Raw genomic sequence first — 26,664 nt, 5'->3', positions numbered from 1 at the left:
CCAAAATACATCCTGAGGAAAAAAGAGGAAAATACCACAGTATTCTTTACCAGATTGCAAATAAATGTCTGTCCTTTCCACTTAGAAACTGCAAGGAGGAGAAAAACATCAGAAGAAAATATTCTTCCCAAAATACATGGTTTTAGAAGCAATGCTGTCAATACTGCAGGAGCCAAAACAGGTTAAAAAGATGCTTGGTGGATAACTGCAGCTAGCTGAGGCCATGAACCTGGAAAGCATTACTGCTTACGACAGTACTTTACGCACGGCGAGCCCAATCCTGCAGCAATTTATTCAATGTGCTCCATTTTATTCCCTCTGAGAAACTCCCCTGAGCTCAAGGAAACTCCTTGTGGTGTGTAGTTAGAGAAAAAAACCTCGGAAAGGTCCCTGCCACCCCGGTAATGCAGCTCACAGGGTCTTAACACTCTCCATGCTCAGCATGGAATTAAGTGGGACCCTAAGTAAAGCCAGGCTTAAACACGTCCCTCCACTAGGTCAAAGATGAAGTAACAATTTCAAAAATGTGCTGAGCTGCTTGAAAAGTGCAGCTTTTGCAAGGGAAATGTCAATCACCTTTCCTATTTTAATTGCTGGTCTCAGGCAATTCAGAGAAAGTGGAATCTAATGTACCTGTCCCAAAAATAAATGCAATGTTTTCCTCCACAGTACCTGTATGTCCAAACACTGATTTTACAGCACACTAAAAATGTTTAATAAAAACTAAGGTTACTTTTGCTTATATCTAACAGTGGTTTCTGATTTTACATTCCTAATTTTGGAATCAAAATGCAGGGAAAAAACCCCACCTTTTTCCAATGGAAAATTTAGTTTTGTTAAAAAAAATCTTTGAAACTGATCAACCGTTTCTAACAGTAACTGGGAGAGCACACAAAGTTGAATAATGCAGAAATGCAGGTCCCGGTCCTGCCTCTCTTATAATTTCTTGCATTGCCTAGGGAAGTCAGAGACTGCAGGAGCCCATCTGCTCAGGCAGACAAAAAGGTGACTAACCAAATCTGTCCAGAGGCAAATTTTACCGGAGGAAATTCTGTTTCACGGCCGCGGCCGTACATGCTGCATATATTTTTCATTGTAAAAGCACAGTGTCAGGGACAATTTGAAGAGACTCATATCAAATAACAAGATGTAGCTAAGCTCTACTTTGAAGACAAGAAATATTCACACACTGTGGGATTTTTAACTGAAAAGATATTCAACGTTAAAAAAATACTCAAATTAAAGGCCATTCACTTGAAATAAATTACAGATACCACTTCAATAGTAATACATCAGTTTCTATATCTGCCCTTTGAAAATGATTCCTGGTGTTTATGAGCTGCTTCTGCATTTCCCATAGGTTTGTTCATTCCTGGGAATCTTTGGAGAGGAGGTAGAGCCTGCAGGGCCAGGAGGGTCAGAGCTTCTTGACTTGCATCCATCCCCATGGCGCGTCTCAGCGTGGGGCCAGCGGCACCATTCGGCACTGCACACTGAGCCAGATCCCCGTCTGCTGCAAATCAGCAGTGACATGCCATCCGCTCGTCGGCCACAAAGCAAGCACGCAGCGCGACTCGACTCGATCTTTTCTGCTCATTTTTAGCACAACCTGCGTTTGTTGAAACAAAGGTGGGATTTTTCTGAAGCACTCAGTGTCGAGCCTGGCGATGATACCAGCAGTGATTTCAACAGAGTGCAAAACGTTTAAAATGCCTGCTGTCCTAACACCTGCAAGCTCCCAAGGCTTTCCACAGAGTGGGACAGAAACCAGCAGAGACTTTCAAACATTTTAAAATAGGGGACGTGCATAAGAAAGAAAGCAACTCCTTGTTGCATTAGATCTTTCAACAATGTCCTTCAGCCTCAAGGACTAATAGCCCTCTTCCTGCAGCTCCCTGGAGGACCTCATTATGCATTGCCAAAATCTGCTGATGGACTGGAAGCCATGAGCTCTCCACAATGTGACACTGATGATGATAAAGACACGAAGAGCAGCTGCAGAGCCAGAGATGTTTGGGGCATATTGCAGCAAGAAAAGAGTACGGTTGGTTTGGAAATTGGTATCACAGGGCTGTTGTCACCCCTTGACGATGGTAGGGACCAAAAAGCTCACCACCATTGGTGAGCTTTGAAGGACCAGGATCACTCCCCATCTCCAATATGCTTAGCAAGCAGCTGGAAGAATATGGCAACGAATAGCAATTTCTGAAGCTCTGAAAATTCATGGAAACCAAGTTAAATTAAGAGTCAGAGGAAATGGTATATTCATGTCCTTTATATGCTCATGCGAGAGCACCATTAGCAAGAACATCACCTTAAAGCACTGAAACAAACTCTCTTGTCTATCAAGACTATGACAGTGAATGCACATGGATCCTGAGGCTGAATTAAATCACCAGTATTTTTCAATGTATTTTTTCCCCCCTTCTGGAAAATGTTCACTTTCTGAAATGTTTTTTAGAAATTTTGAATGTATCCTTCTACTGTTGCTAACCTGATCGGTCACCCTCATCTCTGTCTCAAAGCAGAAAACAAAAGAAGTGAGTGAAAACAAGAAATAAAAGGCATATAAATATAGAAAAAATAATTAATCAAATGCATTAAAATTGTGATTTTAAAAGCTGTCTTGTGAGGAAAGAAAATGTATCATGTATTTTGGTAGAATGTGAAACAGGGAATCAACAGGAGCAAAGGCAAAACTCTCTTCTGTGGTTTTCTAGGTGCTTCAGCAAGAGCTTTGTAAAGCATTTATTATGGGGGTCGGTGGTTGACTCTACCTCTTTCTTCCTCCCCAAGAAAAATCCAAGAAAGCACAAATATTGTTTGAGTTAACTCAAACATTTTTTTTCTTTTATTCCTTAAACTAGAAAACAGTAGGGAAAGAAATGTTCAGATCAAACATGACATTTCATTGTATCTGAAACAAAATGTTTCAGTTTTGGCTTGGGGTAAATTTTGCACTATTTAAAACCACAATGTTTAACCTAATTTAGTCTCATAATATCTTGTTGAAATAAAAATATTTCCCTTCTAAAGTTTCAGCAAAAACACAGTTTTAATTAGGGAAGAACCTACCCTTTTCAGTTAAATCTAATTTATATTCAACACCAACTCACAAATAGTTTTTGTCAAACCAAAAAAAGCATATTTTGGGTACATCAGCTAAATATCTTCTGAGCTCTTATTTGTGTAGAAGCTGGTACTCTGGGGTCCTGATGTCCACTTTAGGTACTTGACTATTGCCACAGTTTGAACATCACTGTCGTATCTGTCCTGCAGCTGAGAGCAAGGCTACCTTGTGCTAGGGGCTGTATGAAGTCTGAGAAAAATACAAGTATCTGCATTATTATTATTATCATCATCATCATCATTACATCCTGGGTGCTGCTGGCTTGGACATTCAACCATCAAAAATGACAAGGAACAAAATGTAGTCCCTTAGAACAAAATGCACTCCCTTGTTTCTTTTTAACTTTGGATTAAGCTATCTTTTCTTTGGCATTCCCATTCCATATCATTTTAGCAGCTCTTGCTACACTTGAAAGGTTTGACTTTGCTCAATATGATCAATATCTAAGAACAGCAAAAAAAGAGATGATCATCAACACAAGATTATAATATCTGCTTTGACTCTTCAGTGGCTCTGAAAACGTGCAAGTATGGTTGGGGAGATGGAAAATAATATGAAACACTCACTAACAGCATGTAGCGTAGAAACTTAGAAAACCACTGTAGTCATTGACTCACAGATGGTCAAATGAACAACATGTTTCTATTCCTGTATTTAATTAAATCTTAATTATGCCACCAACAGGGTTCAAAACGGCATTATGAAACAGCTTGCATGAATACCAAAATACGATTGGCTGACGAGACTTTGAACTCATGTAATTATCTTCCCAAAAAAGCACACACGTTGGGTCTATAAAGCCTCTTCGCTAAGCAGCCCATTGCACCAGAGCACAAGATTAAAAATAATGTAGAATTTATGTAGAATATACTAAGTTCAAGATATGGAGCTGGTAAATAGAGAGACAGATTTCAAACTACCAGTAAGACCAGTTGAAAGTTGCTGGCAGTCAGAGGGAAATTTTCCAAGCCTCCAGTAGGCTCTGGATCAGGCCCCTCCACGGAGTCTTTGCCTCTTACCTTTGTTAGTCTATAGATAAAATGGACCCATAATAAAATCAAGCAACTCTAATTTAATTCTTCCACTAGCTGATCACGTGAGTTAATTAGAAACACCTGCCTGAAATATTCCTTTGAATTGTCTTTTTTGTTGTAGTTGTTGAAAGAAGGCCCTTTATTGAAAATAAATATTTTAGAGGATCTTTCTCTTTCATTTTTTTATTATGGCAGCTAAAAAACAATAACAACTTGTTTTTTCCCAAGGAATTTAGTTTTTTGCAGTGCTTCCCGGAGCAGGGGGCTGGAAAGGCCCCTGGAAGGGAGCTCCAGCCTAAGTTCATTTCCCAGACTCTTATTCCACCTTTTAATGTAATTTCAAGCTCCTTTTCCACTTGATACTCAGAGCAGGGATCACCTGCCCCTTTCCCACTTACAAGTATCACATGGAAGAGCTATGAATCTGAGAGCAAAAGAGCACAGTGTCCAAGGTGTGCTCATGCTACAGGCCACAAGATCAAGAAAAAGTGCAAGAGATGTTAAAAAAACCCTTACTGCTTTCATTTTTTATGAAAGGTTTTCTACTTTGGTAACATTTTCTTTGGTGGACACCCACAACACTTGTCCAGCCTTGGTCTCAAAAGACACTTTCCCTTTTCAGAGAAACATATGGGGAAAAGAAGGAAAATGAAATGTCATTGTATCATTATATTTTTTTTTCCATTGCGATAGTAAAATTTAAGCCATTTTCTTGAAAAATCATTAGAAAAAAGTTGTGATTCATTTCATGACTGACTATATGAATTCTATAGCAAATAAGGCAGAGAACAAGACTCTGTGTGGATTTACAATTTGAAATATATATTAAAAAAAAAAAAAAAGAAGAAGAAAAAAAGCCTGAAACTACCCTCAGTCAAAATTTTCTGCCCAAGATCCATAATTTGTGGAGGGTTAGATTTTTCAGTGAAAATTAAAATTTTGCAATGGCTTTAATTATAAAAATTTTTACCTCCTCACCTTTGAAGATATTTTTAAATATGAACTCAAATTTCTAAGGAAAGAAGGCTTTTTTCAGAAAAACTTTTGACAGTGCAAAAGAGTCAGTTGGGTGAAGGGAAATAAATTAACTCTAAAACCTTGCACTATCTCTACTTTTTATTTGGTTGGATCACCTGCATTTAGAAAAAATTCTCCATTGCAAATACAAAGGTACTTCAGGAAAATGGAGAATGGGAGACCCCCTGGATGGAAGAAATCCTGGCTGGGGACACCTTTACTCCTGTCTCAGAGACACAGAAGTCTCGGACCACAGAAGTCTCCAAAGAGTCTTTGCAACCTCGGTGCTGGATGCTCTTGGGCATCTCTCATCGGGGTGTGCCCACCCAGGGATGGAGGCTACCTCCACCGCGTCCTTGCTAAGCTAACAAACGCCCTGGAAGAAGTGTGTATGAAAGCCTTCGTTCCCTTGAATTTTCATTCTGAAATTAAATATGACACAGACACACACTCAGTAGACGGCTGGCAGCACTCCCGCTTCCTATAGAAGCCCACCAGATTTGACGGGAGAGATCACATCTTTTCACACCCCTTACTTGCACTTTTTGATTTTCGACCTAATTTGATTACCGATTAATCTCAAAAGGAGAACAGTTTTTCTCGGGTTTTCCTTTTTCCCCAGTGAGGCCTCACGCTCCCTGAAATACCCAAAATCGCTGACACAGTGCGCTTCTCCAGGAATCCAGAGCCTTTCCCACTGAGTTACAAGCTGCCAAGGAGGCTATATTATAACAAAAGAAGTTTTTATATCCTCCTGTAGGCAGAATACTGGAAACTACCATGAAATGTGCATTATCTGAGTGGTATTTGTTGATGGTTAGAATCAGTTTATTTAGGAAATTTCCAGCTGATATGTAAACACACCATGGAGAAGGACAGAGACAGCAACAGTGATGCAGGCAGTGTCTGAATCCTCTTGGCCCTGGTCCTGGGACTTAATATCTTAATAACTTGTCCTTATGAGTCACTGCAGTGAAGGAGCCAGGATTGCTCTTGTCACATTTGGTAAGTGGGCTGAAATGCAGTCACGGACCGTGCAGTAGCTCAAGATAGGGCTGGGCAAAACATTTCCACCACAGCAGGGATGCCATCGTCTGCTAAGGACCTTGCAGAGGGTATTGTTTAAAAGACTAAAAGGAAAAATGACATGGGAAAATGTGAGTGAAGTTGAAAAGAAAAGATAAAAGAGAGACTTAGTGAGTGACAAATTTTAGGCAAACATGTCAGTGGACTCAACACAGGTGTCTGGCCGAAGTCCTCCAGCCTGCCATAAACAGGAAGACAAAGCGATCAGACAGTCCCTTCTGGCATTAAACTTCTGAACGCTTGATTAAACCAGGGAAGAGCACTAACGGCTCCTAGGAGGCCAGCCTGAATTTTCACCTGATCAGCATGATTTGTCCCATACCATATTTCCTCAGTTTTGCTCCAAAGAAGGCTGTTGTACAAAGAATTGCCTACAAATTCTGCCTCTTGGTGCTTTCTGCACCCAATGCTCACCTGTGAAATATAACACAAGCAGTCACAGCAAAGAGGACCGGTAGCAAATGTTATTATTGAGCAGCCCAACTGATCAATCCAGAGCCTAAAAATCAGGGTGATGGATGCTTTTCTCTCCCTTTCTGTTCTGCGTTACCGGCAATGCAGGTTTTGCAGACCAAGTTACAGCCTAAGCACTGCCGTGCAAGTCCACTGCATCCACTACCTCACACTGATTTCCCTGAGCAGAAGCTGATGAGAAAAGGAAAAAAAATCATGCAGGGAGCTAGCAAATCTTCACCTTTCTGGAACTGTTAGACTTCAGTGATGAGCTGATTCTGCATTTACCGGTGGCACCAAAGAAAAGCAAATCTGCAAGCAAACAGATTTCTCTTGGGGAAAGGCAATGCATTTTACATATGAGTTTTGCAGGGTAAAATCAAACTCTCAGAGTGACTTTGTAGTTAGCAAAGTGTCTGTAAAAACAGCACCTTCTGAGTCATCGGCTGTGATCCTCGTGCACATTATCTGCCAACTCCAGCAACAACACCAGCTTTCGTGCTCTTGGGCTTGTTGGGGCTGCAGATTCAGGCCGGCTCTGCGAGAGGGAGCTCCATCCCCCTCTGGCTCCCATCTTCCCAGGACACATTATCCGAAATCCTCCCGCGGAGTCCGATTCCTGGCACGGACGTGGGAACAGGAAGGAGCCCTGTGAGATGTTCGGGTCCCAGCCCACGTTCTGCAAAGCAACACCAGAGCTACCCAGACAAGGGAGCAGATTTTTCCCACCCCAAAAAAAAAACCCTAACATGGTGCTTTCATTTGAAACTTGCCGTGAATTCAATTCCCTTGCCAAGAGGTGGGGGTAAGAGAGGAGAGGATCTGTCATGCACGGGTGCCCCCTTCTACACCTCTCACAGATTCCTTCATCCTTCCTTTTCTGAAAAGAAAAAAAAAATGGGGAAGAATCATGAATTGTTTGATAATATAAATATAAATATATATATTCTCCAAACCCTGATTTTCTCTGCTCTATCCCCTTTCTGCTGATAGGAGACCCTCCCATAAGAAAAGCAAAAAGAAGCAAAGTAAAGGAGTGAAAGACCTTGTCCCCAGAAATATTTCTCTGGTTTTCTTATAAACTTAGGAGACTTTTATATGAATATTTCAAAATGAGGGTTTGGGTGAGGTTCCCTTATTTTTAAGAGGTAAGAAATAAAAATAGAGGAAGTAAGGTTTCTTCCACATTTCACATTTATTTGTTCCTTGGAAAAAAGTGGGGAATCTGAAAGAAAGTGGAAATTTTACATTAATTTCCAAATTAAAAATGTAAATGTATCAACACTTCATTACTTCCTCCTTGCTTTGAAACATGAGAGGAAAATATTGAAAACTGTACGTTCCAAAAAATGATGATCATGATTTCTGTCTGAGATGTGTTTTCCAGCAAAAACAACAAAAAAAGGAAAACAAATCTTATCAGTGACATGTTTTTGTCCCTGCTATCCAACAGCCTCTTTATTTTTAACCCCAGAGATTTGTATCTGGGTCAAGTGTACGACCAATCACCCTCCTCTCATAGCACAGGATTTAGCCTATCATTTCTCAGGTTAGAAATGCATTTTGCAAAACTCTCTTTGGGTCAGCGATTAGCCTGAGTTCAAGGCCAATTCATATTCCATATGAATCGGTTGGTCCAGTCCTAGTGACAACAGCCAGAATATCAAATATACGACAAAACTGGCCTACTTAATGATATTTAAAACATATGGCACAACAACGTACCCCACATTTCCATACTTCATGTGTCTGTGTGTTACTGATATGCCTTGCATTATAATGAAAGTATTAGTACACGTTGGATTGCTGTCCCCCTCCCCCTTCCCTCCACATGGAAGGATTTCGTCATACGTCTGCTCCAGTCTGATTTTGTTATTCATCTGTACTGAGTGCCTGACAGATGTTTGCTTGCAAATTTCTAAATTGGTCTGCACTGGCCTCACTTTGCTCCCACTGCAGTCACTGGGTGTTTTACCCCGTTGCGTATAGGGAGCAATACTGTCTGTCCGCTTCTGCCTCCTTCCTGCTGCAGGGAGATAAACCCGCACAGCAGCTGTGAGATACAAGGCTGGGAACATGCACATGCACTGCAAGAAAAAGAACCATCCTGTCTCATTCTTCTGTGTTCATGGTCTCCAGCCACACAGCAGAATGAAGATGCCAATGCAGAGAGGTGCCCAGGCTGGAACATTCCTTCATGAAGCCCACATCTAGGGACCAAGGGCTGAGAGGAAGGGTCTGGGGATACTGGGGTTGTTAAGTGGCTCTTTAGTATTGACAGACTGAGTACATCTGACTTGCTGATTCACCCAAAAGTGCCACTGAAAAAGCCCACTCTGCTGTTAGCAGGCTTACTGCATCACAAGAAAGAACATGAAAGCTGATTCCTCCAGGGTCCCACTCATATCCTCAATTGCACGTTATGTCCCTATGTACCTTTGCCAAGGCAACACCAACCTTGCAAAGATTTCAGGTTAAAACCTGCCTCCATCCTTGACCACAGAAGTATTTTTGTACAGAGAAAGAAGACTATATTAAAAGAACAGTCACACTTCGGGGCTTTCGAAATTGTATCAGTGAGGTCAGCCTGAAGATTCATCTTTTGTAATACTTGCAGTAAGCACTGCTGCATGTAGCCTTTTGCTTTCCCCCAGATAAAACTCTTCATGCTTCTGAAAACTTCCTTTAGGAAGTTCTCAACTTCCCTGAAAACAAATTGTTTATTTTCAACCAACTATTCTTTTTTTCTATTTGCTTTCTGATACCATTTTTCAGCATATGTTCCCATCAAAAAACATATCCCACTGAAAAAAAAAAACCAAACCCCACAAACAACAAAACAGGGAGCAATTCTAATTACAAAATATCACTGAGCTCTGGTTGCACAACATGCTGTGAGATGCTGATGTTTCTAACTTTTGATTTAGGCATTGCCGTGTAAGCTAGAAGGTATGTATCCCACCAGCCCTGCCAAGGGTTCAGAAAGTGCTGTTTGTGCTTTTGTGGTGTTGAACTCGAGACCTTGGCTCTTTCTTACCCACCCAGATCTCACAGTTCCCAAAGTTAGACTTGCCCAGGGCAAATCAGAGTCAATGAAAGTGTTTCCATCACCCTGCCCAAGGCTGCTCATCACCCATTTTATTTCTGGTGCAACCAAGCTCTCTCTGTTCTCCTTAGCCTTCTTTCCCTGCTTAGGCAAAGAAAAGAGCTTTCCAGCAAAGAACATGGATTTATGGAGGTGAGGTCTGAGTAAATGGCTGCTCATGTGCCTGCAAGTAGCTTGGTGCTTACAAGGGACTTTGCACAGAAATCAAGTGGCTTTACTGGAATTCATCAGAAATATCCCACCTGCCTCCTGGTGAGACCCTAGAAAATAGAGTGACTGAAAGTATTTCCCCAGTTTTACTATGGATTTGTACTGTCCCCAGGATGTCACCCTTGAGTGGAAGCTCTTTACATGAGCAGGATGGTAAAGGGACCTCATAAACTGGGGATCTCTGCGGGTGTCCTGTTTTCTCTCTCCTCAGTTCTTCCAGCAGTTAATGGATCATCTGCCTTCTCACTTGGATGTGAGAGTGTTTCCACCCAAACCTGGTTCATCTCCCACTCTATTCTCTACCGTCCTCAAGAAAATGGCTTATCACACTGATTTACCCTTCCCTTTCAATCACCTGAGTGATTCTGGGAGCCTTCAATTCCAACCCCGAAATAAGTACCTCCCAATAACAGTAGAACTACAGAAGAAATCCCAACAGACACATCTATTGTCAGAGTCCATGGCAACTTCTACAGCTAGGTGCCTCCAATGCTAATTCTTTCTAAATGAAAGGCTGCCTAGCGGCATACTGAAAATTGAGCCTTTGAAGCCAGCACACAGCTTCCTGACCTATTATTGCTTTTTCAGATATACTCCACTATATCAAAATTATACAGATGGTTCTGTCACGAGTGCAAAAGCAATAGTTTCAGTGTCTTCCCCACATACGAAATGTAAGCCAGCTTATACAAAGGATCTTCCAGTTATATTTCCTCCATGTGTTATTTTTATGTATCTTCCAGGGAAATGCAACTGGAGAATTTGAATTTAATAAGTGTGGGATATGGGGCGCTATTAAGTCTTCAAAGCACAATCAAGCAACAGTGATGGATCAAAGGCCTACAAAAATATTGGAAGAAATTATTGGCCCTTTAGGAGACTGAGACACGACAAATGCCTACTGGATTCATACTTCAGCCCCCTTGGGAGAACAGAATTATTAAAGGTCGCTGTAAAGCCTGCTGAGAGCAACATAATGTTTTCTGCTGACTTTGCAAGTTGTGGATCAGACTCCGAGTCACCTGATAGAGTATATAGTGGAACTGACAGTAAACTTTATCTTTGCCAAAAGCGCAAAAGAGAAGGAAATGAAACATCACAGTAGTATTGATGCCAGAAAAAAAAAAAAAAATAAAAAAAATTGTAAAGCTCAACTGATAATGAAAAAGCTGGGGGAGGTTCAGGCTGAGGACAGGTATGCTTTATAGCTCTCCTCCATCAACAATTAAATGCAAGTTAAAAGATTTCTTGAGCTAAAATACACAAAAATGCAATACTTTGCAATCCACTACAGGTTGTGGTGGTGCTCATCCTCACGGCAAAGAAAGCTACTATGCAGTGTTCATTGTATGAGGGACTGGATAACATGGAAGCAGGACCATGGACTGCTTCCCATGTCATCTCCTGAACTAGGGTGTTCCTGGAGAAAATTTGAGCCACATGGATCCCCCCCTTATTTTCAATGCAATGACTTACATTCTTGAAGGTGTCCTTATAGGATGTCGTTCTCTCATGCAGAAAGCAAAACGTGCCCCACAGTGAAGAGTGAAGAGTGAAGTGGTGCATCCAGCCCTATAATACAGCTTTTAGTTTCACCAAAAGGAATATATTTCTCAAATCCACTTCTTATCTGTGCTGCTGAAGATAGGGTGTGGGCAGCTGGGACAGAAAAACTAGAGCCCAGCTGGAACACTGCTCCCCACCATCCAGTCCCAACACAGCAAGGCTCAGGATAATATTGAGCAGGTCACTCTTGCCCAGCGTGTTCTTAAAACCAGGGATGCAGCAGAGCATCAATGGAAGGAGTGAAGGGTACCCTGGTTCCTGGATGCAGTGGGCCTGGGAGGTTAAAACACCCAAACCCTCTGACACAACAGATACAAATCCACAGATGCTTTGCAGAAATGCTCTTGCTGTACCTTTGAGGGATGCAGCTGTTTCCCTGAAAACGTAATTTCAGCTACTTTACACCAGCTTTGGTGTCTACACGGTGGTGTGTTTACAACCAGATCCACATCAAGAAGACTTGTGCTATGGTTCATGATGTCCCAACAGACAGTATGGTCTACAAAGGTAAAGGTTGTCACTCTTGAGAAAACAACCAGTTCACTTATTATTTCTGGAACAACAGTACAAAACTAATGATAGTAATTTATGACTTCTTGTGGTTGCTTCTTTTAAATTCTACCAACCTTAACTTTGGAGAATTTGTTTGTTTGTGTTGGGGTTTTTTCACCTAATTGTATTTGAAAGAAATTATGTGCCTTTCCTGCTTTTTCTGCCCAGATCTCACTAGGAATGTCAAGCCTGGTTTCCCCTGGATTTGCTGAGGGTCCCAGAAGTGGAACCTGATCTTTCAGGGTCCAGTTGAGTCTTTAACAAAGCGATCCTTTCTCCTCAACGTTTACTCAGGTGCTTGAGTTAAACAGGTGTTGGTAAAGACAAAGAAAAATGCAGAAGTTTTAATCAGTCTAAAAAATAATTTCCTCTCTCAGCTGAGCAGGTTTGGCTGACTGTCCCTTCTGATGTTGCAAGTGTAGTAGCATTTTTTTTTTTTAATGGAAAATTTCACCCTTTCAGCATCAAATTAAGTACCAAAATGAAACAAAATCAGCTGATAACCAAGCAATTTGATCAGGAGGTACCAGCCCATTGCTCCACCAAAATTCAAAGTAAGGCACTGGTTTTCTCTGTCCACTCCACTTGTGGCCAGGCAACCTGGGGCATGGTGAGCTCCCTCCTGATCAGCTGCCATGGTCTATCAGTGATGTCCAGAGCAGGGGCAACAGTCAACTAAAGTACCTGTACACAAGTAAACTTAAACTGCAACATGTAGAGGTAAGGCAGTCGGAGTTAGGGTGCCTGGTTTTCCAGAATAAATCATGTTTTCCTAGAAATGTTCGCATGTTTCAAAAAATATTTTTCTACTTAGAAACCAAACATTTTTCCCTCAATAACGAATTCTGTCAGGCTTTTCTTTATCTACTTGGTGAGAAGTTCACTAGCCACCCAGGAGGTTCTCCAATGTGATACCCCCTTCCTCTTTTAGGCCATTTAAATACATAAAAGCAAGGCACAAAGGACCTAAACCAGATCACTTTATTCCTCGGTTGATATCCAAAGGATTCTCACCAGGTCCCACCCTCCTGCAAAGATGCTATACCACTGAAGACATTAAATAGCACCATCAACCTCCACAGAGTGTGAGCCACAGCTCTCCTGGGGCTCTGGTTTAAAATAAAAAGCAGTAAGTAGGCTGGGGGCTGGGATGCTGTATTTTGTCCTGTTGCTGTGGGAACATCAGTAATGTCTAAAGGCCCACAGAGAACACAGAGAAGCACTGTTGGGAAAGAACTTAATAAAAAGTTAAAATGTGGTTTAAAAAGACGGTTAAGAAAGGAAGAGTGGCTATGATTTTTGAGCAGTGTTTCCAAGAAAGGGAAACCAAGTGACAGGCATTTGTTTTTTCCATTAAGGTATGGGAGAATAGCTGTGATCTGGCTCTTAACTAGCTCCACAGCCTTTGAGGCAGAAGGTGTAGCTCCCTGCTTTAAGTAGATGAATAGTAGGGGAGGTTTATCCCATTTGCTTGAGTTTGCCCAATGGTGGCAATGGCCCAACCAGTAGACCTCTTCCTTTCTGGTACAGGAAACCAAGGTCCTATCTCTACGATTCCACTACCAGGCTCATGGGAAGTGGCAACACTTCGAAGGCAGGACTTATCACCACTGAGAACTGTGATAAGAATTTGTCACTCAGCAGCAACCCATTCAGCCCATCAAGAATTTCTGCTACTGAGCTGTCTTCCCTCGTTTGTGTGGGACGTGACACCATCTCCCTTAACCAAAAGACATATGCAACATATGGCCTCTACTATGGCTTAAAGCCTGGGAGAAATGATTGGGCAATTATAGTGCTGTGGGATGAGAAATGAGGACAAATATTGCACATTTTTATCTGGGCAAAGGAGGGCTCCAGGGTTTGTAAACTATGAGTAGCTCAGGTATCAACCAAAGCCAAGGTAAAGTTCAGAGCTGACCAAAGAGACTACAAATAGTTTTTAACAGATCCTATCCTCTTCTCCTTGAAAACTCAGTTTTTCTCACTTCAGGAACCTTTAAAAGTTTCCCATTGTTTTGCCCTGGTATTCAAAATTAGTGATTTTTCCAAATTCTGACACTTCCAAAACCCCCAGTGGGCTCCAGCACATGCACCCAGTGCCTAGGAAGGATTTGACTTCTCCTGGCAGAGCTGTCTTACAGCTATCTGTGTCCAACTTCTTCATTTTGGCTACTCAACATCTGAACTGCAAGATGCTGTACCTTGGTGGTTAAATTCTAGAGACAGCCTTGATGGTTAAAAATCAGTTGGCTAGAGTTCAGGGCAATGCATCCCTCCTTGCTGTGTGCACATCTATCGAGCGATACACCCAGGCAAACAAAGCCTCCTCTGGATCTGCCTTTGCACTCATCATGCAATTTTTCTGGTTATGTCTGTACAGTTATAAGGCATTTCTCTGATCAGCAACAAGGAGACATCACCAGTGCCATGTGTCCACCTGACATAGCCTTCAATGTGATTTAATTTTAGGGAAATTGGGAAAGCTGGTTTTTAACATGCTTTGAGAAAGATTATGTGGACCCAGGGGGAAAACCGTTTCTTTCAATAGCAGTATAATTGCCCGGAGTATTGTTTTCCAGTTCCTTTTTGTTATCTTTTCACCTAACAACACAGTCAACTACAAGGCTGATTTAACTCTCTAGGGTCCTGGTTAATCCTCAAAAATAATGAAATGCAGGGATACAAGCAACAGTACTTTGGACATTTTCTTGGTGGGCTTTTCAGCCACCAAGAATTCACAGTACTGTGAATTCACAGTAGCTATGGGCTTCAAGATGTGTAAAAAGAGTAACTGCACTACTGACTACTGTATACACCACTTCAGTCAGTGGCTGAATCCAAAACAGGAGATGGACAAAGGAGCGTGGTGTTTGCAAAGGCAATTTGTGTCCAGCAGGAACAGTTTTCACCCTGGGATCCTGCTGATGCCACCAGAAGGGCTGTGGAAGGCAGCTAAGTTACAAGCCTTAAATCTGCTTTATGGGAATCAGTGTCCTCCTTTACATTGTTTCTGGGGCTTCGCAGATTAAAGATGACAGCAAAACACTGACCTGAGGCCATCAACTTCTGCAGACCTGTTTCGTAATCCACCATGTGGACTGAGAAAGGACAGTCCCTCCCTCCATGGCTGGACTGGGAGAGGAGGTCAGTCTCACTATCATCAGCCTGGCTGAATCCTTCCCAGACCACAGACTGCACTTGTACTGTTTAAGTCAACCAAAGTTTCATCTTCTGGAGATGGAGAATCTGTCAAACAGTGCTAAAAACTGGAAACCAAACGATGTCGTTTTGAATATACTTGTCTCTAAGTGTGTGTTGCTGTCCAAAAGATGAACTGACCCTTCCCAGCAGTGCCTGAATGTTGTTGGAACAGCCAGGCTGATTTTGGATTCTCCCTTATATTGGTGGGAAGACCTTCCTTCCAGTTCAATAAGGCTGGAGATGGGGGAGGAAACACAAGGAGAACAAAATTTTTCACATGCTTTGATTTTCCAGTTCATGAAACAATATTTTCATTTTCCCTAGCCCAGGTTTTAAGCTACAGTTACTGCTGCCACAGCCGCAATTAATATTTCACCTTCCAAAAAGAGGAAAACAATCTGTCTTCCTCGTGGATTCCCAGAGAGACATTCCTCTCCAATCTGCAATTAGTGGTGGCCTTGGGTAAATGATCTAAAATAGAAATGTTATTTTTGGAATCATGATAGCTACTACTTTTTACTCTTCCAAATGCCAGTTCTTCTTTTTGCTTTGCACTATCATTAAAAATAGAATCCACAATTGCAATGCCACTGCCTTTTGGTTTCTCCCTACTGCAAGACACATGCTAGCTTTCCGATGTTACCAACATGAGAAATTATGCGGATTTCTAATCTTGCCAGCAATCAGTGATCAGACCGGAAACATTGCACCCAGTGTTCGAGGAAGAACTGTGCCTGTTCTACATCATCCTGGTCCTACTGACAATGGATCTTGGACAACTAGGGGTCTGAACCGGTCCTTCAACAGCTTAACGCTTGAGACCCCGATCCAAAACCTGTTGCAGCCAATGAAAATCTCTTTTCTTGTTTCAGAAGCGGTTCAAATCAGAAATTCAGGACTGTATTTATCATTTATGTAACATTAAACACATGCCTACATCCCACAGGTGTTAGTGGGACTCAGATGCACCTCTCTTCTCCAAGGTATGCTCCAGTGCTTTGCAGAATCCAGGCCTCGGTTAGAAAAACTGTGAATTACAGAACTTTTTAACAATCTGACTCACCATAGTATTTTTTGAAAACTAATTATGGTTTCCATTTCTCTTTATTACACTGTACATATTTTGTCCTGATGTTATACACAGCAAATAAAGCAAACTCTGGAAAAATGGCCCTTGCAATTCACAATCTGCTTGGTCAAAGCTTGGACAGAGCTGCCAGCTTCATAAAGGAGATGAGCAAAGGGCCTGCAGGGTTTTCTCAGAAGAAAGAGATACCCACTGGGAAAATTTCTAAGTCCTTCCCTTGTGTCTTTTCTGTCATTCTCCCGTGAAGTCTTCCCTAAAAAAGGTCCGTATTTCCCACCTCCTCAAGCACCAAACTGAGGAAGCCAGATGGAGCCATCAAACCACGCATGGGGAGAAGCTGTCACCTCGTTCCCCACGGGGCAGGCATCGGCACGCCCAGCTGCCCCAGCAACACCTTTGCAAATCAAAACCACACCTTGACCTTGACTGCATTTATCGGCAGGATTAGCAAGCAATAGGACTCGCTGTCACTGGGTCAGCCTCTCCTTTGCTTGTGTCTGCTGCTCTGAGCGTTTATAACTGAGGAAGCAGAAAGGAAGAGCGGGCACATCAGCTGGTAACAGTTCAGAAACAGATGTACATTCCTGCACAAAATTCCAGCGTTAGCGTATCCAATTACTTTGAAACCGTGCTCTGCTCCAACCATCTTATCCCTAAAGCCTTGCTCTCCTTACCTCCTGCCTCTTATCTGTGCTGCTCACTCACCGCTCCTTTGCTTTTGATTATAAACTTGTCACTGCAGGGTCAATGCTTTAGGAAACATCCGCCTGCCTCATCTGGCTGCTGCTGCAGTGCAACACAAGGAATAAGGAAACAAAGCCCACGAGGAAGAAGTGCAAGGCAGAACACGACTGCCATTGCAAAGACAGGACGTGGAAGATGCACATACCAGATCACGTTTAGTGGTTGCTGCACAAGCACTAAGGATTATCCCCTAAATTACACCAAAGGCAAGGGAAAAAAAAAAAAATCAGCTTAATTAGACCTGGCTACAGAAGGGGCCATACAACATCGGATGCAATTTGCGATGGGGACATTTCTGAAAGTAGAAATGATGCTTTTCTCTGTAGCAGTAGGTAGTGAGGAGGTAGAAGTCAGTAAGCACAACAGAATCTTTCTTCTTTCAGTTTGCTCCAAAAATGTGCATGCCTGGCAGCTTCCCCGACATGGAAGAGCAGTCTGAGCACATTAAAATCCTGTTGCCTTTACTGACAGGGCACCCAACCTTTCCCAGCTTCCTACTGTGTGGGCAGAGGGAAGAGTGGCAGGAGGCAGAAATCCAAATGCTCTTCTCCGCAGCCCAGAGGGGCTGAAGGGTGATTTGCTGGCCAAGACCTGCCAGGGGGACAACAGGCCTCCCACGGAGAATAAGCACTGCTCCCAAAGCCCAGGCTGGGTTCATGGTTTCCCTCTAACAAGAAATTTTAGGAGCCTGGTAATGGCAGTGGAAGAGCAGCAGCATCGTAGTGGATGTCACATTTAAACTTTCACCAAAACTCTTTTTTGTATTGCAGTTTTTATTTCATAACTTCTTTCCCACCCTGCTGTGGTAGCAGGAAGGATGCATCCACCCCATCCTTCTTTGCCCGCAGTACCTTTGTACCATATGCCTTCCCCACAAACCTCTCAAAACTCCCTCTTCCTTCAAAAGAGACAGATCACATTTCACCTGGGTCTGCACACACGTAGACCATGCCTTTGGTTTGCTCCAAAGGAAGATATTTGCAGTATTGTCAACACTGTACTTAGCTCTGGCACTAAGTACTGCTAGGGGACTCGGCGGCCGTAAAGAGTGCACACATACACAGCAGCTCGGGAGCAGTGCTCCTTGGAGCCCGGCTTATAGACTTCATAATTATGACACAGCCAAGTTTCACCATAAATTTCCCTTAATGAAGCCTGCCTGATACTAAAAAGCTTTGCACATTTAGAGGTTATGCACAGCAACAGTCCCCTTAGGGAGAAATCCTGCCTTGCTTTGTGGTGCAAACACTCCTTCGGGCTCATTTGCAGAAGCCAGGCAGGGGGCTGGGGCTGCTCATTTATTTATTTAATATAGCCATGGCATGCGGAGGAGAGAGGAGCTGCTCTGCCGCGGGACCCTGCTCCTGCTCTGTGCTGTGCAGCCTGGAGAGGCACGGCTGAAAGCACAATGAGCAGCAGAGGCTCAGCTGGACCAGGACTATGCCATGTGGCCGCATCCTTTTGCCACCACAGTTCCAGCATGATGCTCAGGAGCTGCATGTCTTCTGCTGCACTTGTATGGGATGGGCCCGGTGGTTATCAGAAAGGCAAAAATCCTGTGACAGCTGAGAACTGATATACAGTGTGATACATCCACAGAGTCCAACCTCAAAACCCCTCTGTCCCTGACCCCTGGAAGGACCAAGTTCTACCCCATGGAAACATCTCACTCCCTGGGAAATCAAGTCCTGCCTTTGGTGATCACAGCAGGGCAAAAGGAAGATGCAGAATAAATGTTAGCCAGGCAGTGGGCGAGGAGAGGTGGTAATGATCGGTCCTGCTCACTCTCGCAAGCTCAGGTCTACTCCCCTTTCTCCTGGTACACAGCCCAAAATGCAGCTCTGCTCCCTCCCGGAGCAGCCTTTTGCAGGCACCTATTGCACCTTTGGTCAGTGCAGTCTGGGTGCTCAGCCCTGCAGCCCAACTGCCCTCCCACGCTCCGCGCAGCCCTGCAAATCCACAGCGGCTTACCACCAGAAATGCGGTGCAAGCCCGGGAGAGCCAGTGCTGTTAGCAGGGAACCTGTTTGCTGGGAAAAACCGTGCTCTCTGCAGCTGGAAAGTGGAGATGCCCCTCTGGTCTTCAATGATGGCTTCTCTTAATACTTTAAAATGATCACACACACTAAGAAAAGGACATTTCTAAATACCTCAAGGACAAACCCATCCCCCTTACAAAGGGTGTGTTGCTCTCCGAGGCACAGTTTCACATTGGCACCACTATCGACAGCAGTTTATTTCACTCATGGGACAGGCAAGGGGCTGTTACTCAGGTTTCCCCAGCACAAATGTCACTTGCCCTAACTCAGCTGAGGATGGTATCTGCCTTCTGGTCCATGGGACTGGTAGACACCATCCAAGCCCCCGTATTCATGGACCTCCGGGTCGCAGATGCAGAGCAGTTGCCAACCTTTGGCCCCAGCTGCCAGCCCCGAGCCCTTCTGGAAACCTGGCCTTGGGGTCTAAGCAGCAGAGGCACCCGTCCTGTCTGACTTGCCGGGGTCTTAAATTGGATTAAAAATCTATTTGCAGAACTGCCTCTCTTTCCGACTTCTGTGCTGCACCTGAAAACCTTTCCTTTTGAAAGCAAACACAGGCTCTCCCCAGGGGCTGCCTGGGGAAGTCTTTCCACTATAAACATTACCTACCAGTAGTGGAGTCAGCCCCAGGCAAGCCAAAATTCCTTCTCCTACCAAGGAACACTTTCCAATCAAACCAGACATTATTTTTTCCATTAATGAGTGTTGATACCTACTGGAAAACTTTGCAAAGAAATCCACTCCAAACTAATTCTTCTGATACAACATCTACATTTTACAGGTTGCTTTTGTCTTATTTATTTTTATTATTATTGTTTTATTTTATTTTCCTGCTCCGTATTGAAAACATGATCTTTGCTGCTCAGGAATGCATCTGTTCCTGCAATTTGGGCTGTAACTGAAATCAGAGGTCCAAATCTGATTTTGCTCTGCCTTAGCTCCACGGAAGCAAGCAGAATTTTCCCACATTTTCCCTGGTGTGATGGGGAGGAAAAATAGATCCCCTGTCTTCTGTTTGATACATCAGAAAGCCTGGAGCGGCTACCACAATTTTTACATGCTGGGATACCGCGATTTCAACAGCAGGATATTCTGGAGGAAAAGACGTCCGCCTACCTACCTCAGCTCTTGCTTCCCCAAAAAGTACTATTTAGCATTTAACAGGGGGAAAAAAAGCTGGGAGAAAATGGCAGGCAGACGGGCTGCGTGGCCAGCATTGCCTCTCTGGTGTACTCTCCGTGGGGCTTTCTACAAACTAGTATCTGCTTTCCAGATGACCCAGATTTTGGGCTCCCCTGGCTTAGTCCAGGAGGGTCCTTCCATGCTCCCCACAAGTAAGGACCCTGCAGGGGCTTCCCCCAGCTGCCCCCAAACCTCACCATGTCCCAGGGGACTTCTGCCACCCCGAGGTCACCCCACGGGAACGGAAGGCAGGTCCTCACCCCATCTCCACAGGGCAGGGAGTTTTGGGAGCAGGGTGCTGCAAGGGGCAGCTCAGAGGGACAGCAGGAGGTTTGCAAGACACCCAGAACTGGGGTTACTGCAAAACAGGGCATCATTTTGCAAAAACGGGGCATTTTCTGCATTTTCTTGGGCGTGCAAGGACTTGCACCCCGATTCAGGTAAAGTACCAGTGCAGCCTGGCCATGGAGCTGCAAGTGGGACCCTCGGCAACATGGTCTGTGAGGCAGCCTGCAAACTCTCAGCAAGCAGATCAGCACCCCAAAAACCCCTGGCAGGGGGGTTACCCTGGAGGGGTGCTGCAAATTCGGCATCTACTGGGGGGGGGGGGGGCGGCGTGGTGGCAGAGGGTGGTCGCCAGCTATCTTTTATTCGAGGTACATTCCCAAGATTTTAGTTAAGTGTAACATAAAACTGTGAAAGTTTAGCAGGGGAAAAGCTTTCCTCCCACTGACCTGGCCGGCCAATCAGAAGGGAGCCCCGCACCTCCCTCACTTCTGACAACTATTTAGCAACTGAGCTCAGCTAAAGTTTCCAAAAAGTTAGAATAACTTCCTCTCTCCAAGACCTCAATTTTTTGCACAACCCCGGTCCTTGAAATAAGAGCCCTTCAAGCAACCTGGAAAACGTTTGGTCAGCAAAAAAAAAAAAAAAAAAAAAAAAAAAGCCCTCCTGTTTTTCCAAAGGATCTGTCTCAGGAATTTAAAGCACATTTAAGACACACACACACTCACATAACATAAGGAGGGGGGGAAAGTCTCTTCCCCTCCCCTTCTTGCAGAAAGCATGGAAGAAAGCTCCAGTTCTCCTGTTTCCCCTGTGGATAGCTTGGGGACCAGTGAAGAGGAGCTGGAAAGGCAGCCAAAGAGATTTGGCAGGAAGAGAAGATACAGTAAGAAGTCCAGCGAAGATGGCAGCCCCAACCCAGGGAAGAGGGGGAAAAAGTCCAGTCCCAGCTCCCAGTCTTATGAAGAACTGCAGAGCCAGAGGATCCTGGCCAATGTCAGAGAGAGGCAAAGGACTCAGTCGCTCAATGAAGCTTTTGCTGCCTTGAGGAAAATCATCCCCACTTTGCCCTCTGACAAACTCAGTAAAATCCAGACCCTCAAGCTGGCGGCACGGTATATAGACTTCCTCTACCAGGTGCTACAGAGCGACGAGATGGACAGTAAGATGACGAGCTGCAGTTACGTGGCTCATGAGAGGCTGAGTTATGCCTTCTCCGTATGGAGGATGGAGGGAGCATGGTCCATGTCGGCCTCCCACTAGCCACCGCCCAGGCCAGGCGAGCCCAGCTGCCGAAGGGGTAGGTACCGATTTCTCTTCTTCTGGATGATGCTCCGCGTCCGTCTGGCTGCAGGATGGGGCACCGATGGCTCCCTTTGCCATCCTGACTTTGCTGTGTGGCACCGTCCTGCCTGGGGAGAGGTGGCATGGCTTGGTGGGGTGTGGGGATGCTGTTGGGTGAGGGGTTTGAGGACACTGACCTGGAGGTGAGATGGGCAGTGTAGAAGTGTCCAGCCCCCTCCTTCTCCCCTGCGCCTGTGAAAAATTACCAAAAAAACCCAACTTTCAGGCAGACAAAAATCAGGTATGTCCCACTTTTTTTAAAAAAAATTAGGCATGTTTCTGCTCTGTGGGGATGGGGGAGCTGAGAAGGGACCGGCATTGAGGGCTGGCTGTTGAGGGATGGGGGCAAAACCATTGCTGCATGAGATTTGCCAGAAAGTGCCGCTTTAGGAAAGGGTTTTAAGAGAGGAAAAGGCGATCAGTACAACAGGCTGACATGGGGATCTGAAACAGCTGCTGCTCCGCTCCCTGGGCGGTTGTGCCCAAAAACCCCGGTGCCGAGCCATCGGCTCCTGGGGTGGCCGCATCCTCTCCTGGCCACGGGGGACCAGGGAGTCCGCGGGACCCAAGCGGGTTTCGGCGACGAGTTCGCCCCAGGTTGTGTTTCTCTTAAAAGAAACATGCAGCAGATGTCGGCTGCAACCCTGGGCTGTGCCCCTTCCCCCTCACACAATAAAAAGCAAACAAAGATAGAAGAAACTGCCAAATTTTCGTATTTGTTCAGTTTCCCTTCCCCAAAGTGCCGGTAAAGCAAAGGCTGGTGTTAGATGTAGTTTCTTATTTACTCTCATCACTAAACCCTTCCTCATCATTTTCCATTAGCAGAAAATGACTTCCTCTTATGTTGCTTTTGTAATATTCAGGGAGGGAGGAATAAACAGTAAGAAAGAAGAAAAAAAAAAAAAAAGGCCCTTAATAACACCCTCATCTCCAGCTAATTAAGCAGAGCAGCTCTGTGTTGTGTCAGCCAGAGTTTGCATACAGCCAGTCGCTCTCTGGGGCTCAGTACATAAAGCAGAGCCTGCGAACCCATTTTGCCAAGCAAACACTCAAAAGGGAAATTTTCCCCCTCCTTGTAACGTCGCGCGTGATGTAAAATGAAATAATTTCATCATGCGGAGAATCAGCTCCTTGAAGACGAAAAGGAAGTTTATCCCAGCCCATTGGCCAGGCTTTTTTAAAGAGGCAAATCCATTTTTGTTTTAGCAGCAATAAACGCCTCATTTAAAAAAAAAATCTTGATGAAACTGCAGTACCTTGTTTGTAAAAGCCAAAAAGTGTTCAGCCAGGACTTGCTAGCGGTATAAAATGCAGGCTTAAAACCATTTTAGAAACTGCTTCAAGTAAATGTTTCACTTGCACCCTGAAACAGTTTGCAGTTTGGTGCTGCAATTAAGGTTTCCACGCACTTTTCTAGGGACCCCCCAAAATGTTAGACTATTCAAAAACTGGTTACTCTATCCATTGCACAAGCTGTCTGTTGTTTAGTTTTGTTTAAATCGGTAATGTTGCTATTGCGGGTTTTATGGCTGTTGCTGGTGTTACTATTTTTTGCACACCGTGCCCTAATTTCAACTGCAAAAAGCCAAAGTTGAGTCGCTTTTTAAAAGGATAGACCCTCCATTTATAAAACAGAGTGCCTTTTCCCGTGTTAATCTTGCTAAAAATGCCGCAGCAAATAGATTTTAAAAAAAGAAAAATCCACACGCAAAACCCCAGGCTTCTTGTCAAAAACAGATGTAAAATGTCCCAAACACATATTTCTTCAGCAGTTTAGATTGGCTGAATAGTAAAGTGCTGGGATGGAACAATGCATTTATTCTGTTGTTTCCCAAATGATGTGCTGCCATTAGCCAATGATGGTTTTAAAGCTGTTATCTAATATACAACCATTCCTCTCTATCACATAGTACTTTAGCAGCAAAACCTGGGGTTTTTAACCATATTTAAAAATCACTGTCAATTGTATTATTATTAGCACGGCTAAGACATAGCAGTTTTTATATGTAGATGCTCAGATTGTCCCTACCCAAAAGAAATTGTGAGCCACATTTTGGATGTGTGAAAAACCATGACATAGAGCCGAACCCCGACGCGTTTTCAGTTTGCTTCAGAGTGAATCAGTATTCGGAGACTTCGCTGAAACCCAAATTCCAGGCCGGTGGTTAGAGGTAGCTCTTTGCTCCACATTTCTGTGCTTTATAGAGGAAGGTCGCCTTTCCCCAAGCTCCCCGACTTTCCCCCCTTGCCTCTCCTTTCTGTGCTTGTGTGTGCATGCACACGCGTGCGGTTGAACTGTTGAAAACGTTGTTGACAAATGGCCTGGTGTGGTGCGGTGCGGTGTCAAATTCTATCGTTTATGGTGACAAAAATTACGTCTGCCAGTAAAAAAAAAATAAAAATACGACAAGATCATCGAGAAACCCTCTAAAATGGGCAAACTTAGCTGGGTGGTGTGACACAGACTTCTGCATGGGTCTGTCCTGGCCAGTGGAGTTTTTATGAATAACAGGGGAGCAGTCTGTGCAGTCTCGATGGCAAAAAAAAACCCCTTAAGAAATAGCTTTCTGAATTTGGGATAAGCTCCTGCCTTTCCTAGGGAGTAGCGAGTGCCGCAAACGTTGGGTGAACATGAAGGGGTGAGCACTGTTCCAGCTGGGTAGCTGTGGCCATCCTCCCTTTTCCCTGGGTTTTGGGGAGAGATAGGCAAGGAAAGGTTTCCTCCTTGAAGGAACAGTTGTTCCCCTTCAGTTTCAAAAAAAATCAGAGGAGCATTTTGATTAGAAAATCAGAGCTTTGGGAACTGGTAAAATGCCACCTGGCCTCTGCAAACGCCACAGGTCACTGCTGCTCGCTCCTCTGGCCACAGAGGTTTTCCTGTTCTGCTCTGCGTAATTACAGACAACTTACTCCGGTAGTTTCAAGAGAGACAGGCAGAACTTTGCACTTCAACTAGTGAAATAGGATGTTTCAACAGACATGTAAAGCTGAGCCTTCCTCGCCTAAATTTCCCCATCCTCATCGCCGACACCTGTGTCCCTTCTCTTGCAAGCCACCCTTCTGTTTTTCCTTCAAAATGTTCAAGATGCTCTGAACTGAAAAAAAAAAAAAATCATGAGAAAAGAAAATATGTTTGCTTTTATTCCATTTAGTAGGAAAAATCCTGTCTAACCCAGATGTCAGGAACATCAGCAAAGTGTAAAAGACAATGTAGCCCTAACCCTCGTGCCAGTAAGTCTAGTCTGCCAGCAACCCCCTTCCCACTCGCCGCAGCTGGGATTGGGATGAGCCCTTTGCCTCCCCTAGGCTGGCACTTATAACACCTTTCACATCTTTTTTTGTGCTGGGAAGCTGCAGGCAACGTGTACATGTGATACCCGGCCCTTGTACCATTTCCCCTTCAGACTTCCAGGGCTGTTCCCAGTATAAAACACCAGCATCCTATTTCATTTCGTCCTTAAAGAAGCAAACAGATGTTATCTCTGCTGGCCCTGGGAACAACCTAATTCTGTAGTATATGAGAGCAGTACACTGGGAGTGTTGTGACAGTAGAACTAAGCTCTTTTTGTCCCAAAAGCCATATTTTTTTATACGCATCCTTAGAAAAATGTAAATATGTTTCCTTGACAGGAAGGATTGTAAAGTTTGATATTTACATTAATAGGCTTGTAGCAGGGGGTTTTCATCTTAGTGCGTTTAAAAGCCTAGCAAAATGCATTTTGGATCTTCTGTTTACGTTCGTGTCTTTTCTTGGGAAAGAATAAATCTGTTAAACAGTGGACACCACATATGTTGCAGTCAGCCAGAAAACGCTCAGGCTCAGAGACCTTTGAAAGAGATGGTGCAAGGAAAATGCTCTGTAGAAGGAGACATGAAAAAGACAAATCTGCCACAGGATAGATGCGTATAAACTAATTACTGATCATAAAGAGTTAGAGACACGCATGGTGGAGGGTAAATGTTGGATCAATACTGAAGGACCGCTTAGAAGAGTGGCAAAAACATGTTATTAGTTAATCTGCCAGAGCCAGGGCTGCGGTAAAAGTCCTATTGGGAGAGATATGCATTGAAGGGTCATTAAGGGAACAGTCAAGGCATACATTTCAGCTAAGTAGACCTGATTTGTCTCCAAATTAGTCATCCTCACACCGGTCATCTGTGCAGAGTAACTCTCATTTTTAAGAGCGTACAAGGATCCTCATTAAAGCAAAAGGGAAGATTGCAAGGCTTCTCCTTTGCAACCGCCCTTCACATTCCTTCCTTCAGTGTTTTCTGGGGCATATTTCATAAAGTTATAGGTAGTGGTGATAAAGTAGCCTCGGAGATCACAGCAGCCTCTTACAGAGCCGTCACAGATCCTGTAACCACCGCTGAAATCTCTTTTGGGGACATTTCTTGTCACTCTTTCCCCCTAGCAATATAATTATTTTTATAGCTGTAGCTCTGAGAATCATTTCCATGTGGTTCAGCATGACTTTGAAATCTCCAAGCCTGAAATCTCCAGAATTTATGTCTTGCTGTACAGACGTAGAAATAGTTTGATGAGGCCATGAACATGTAAGAGAACGCCACCACAACCCCAAGCACAAAGTGAGCTCGACGTAATCAGGGAATTACAGCTGCTGG

The 26,664-nt window shown here is 44.0% G+C and overlaps 1 protein-coding gene across 1 annotated transcript in view; it reads left to right on the top strand.

Annotated features, from left to right (window-relative positions):
* Positions 1-21,339: 21,339 nt before the first annotated feature.
* TWIST2 (twist family bHLH transcription factor 2) overlaps positions 21,340-26,664 on the top strand; it is a 37,800-nt gene continuing 32,475 nt past the window's right edge. The window contains exon 1 of the mRNA XM_074910844.1: positions 21,340-21,994. Within this exon, the coding sequence (XP_074766945.1) occupies positions 21,475-21,957 (483 nt within the window). The 5' untranslated portion in view covers positions 21,340-21,474 and the 3' untranslated portion in view covers positions 21,958-21,994. The remainder of the gene's footprint in view (positions 21,995-26,664) is intronic.

This window comes from Athene noctua, chromosome 7, assembly GCF_965140245.1.
Source record: "Athene noctua chromosome 7, bAthNoc1.hap1.1, whole genome shotgun sequence".
In the NCBI taxonomy this organism is placed as follows: domain Eukaryota; kingdom Metazoa; phylum Chordata; class Aves; order Strigiformes; family Strigidae; genus Athene; species Athene noctua.
Note: the sequence above shows the minus strand (reverse complement) of the source record. Positions and strands in the feature narration are given on the sequence as shown.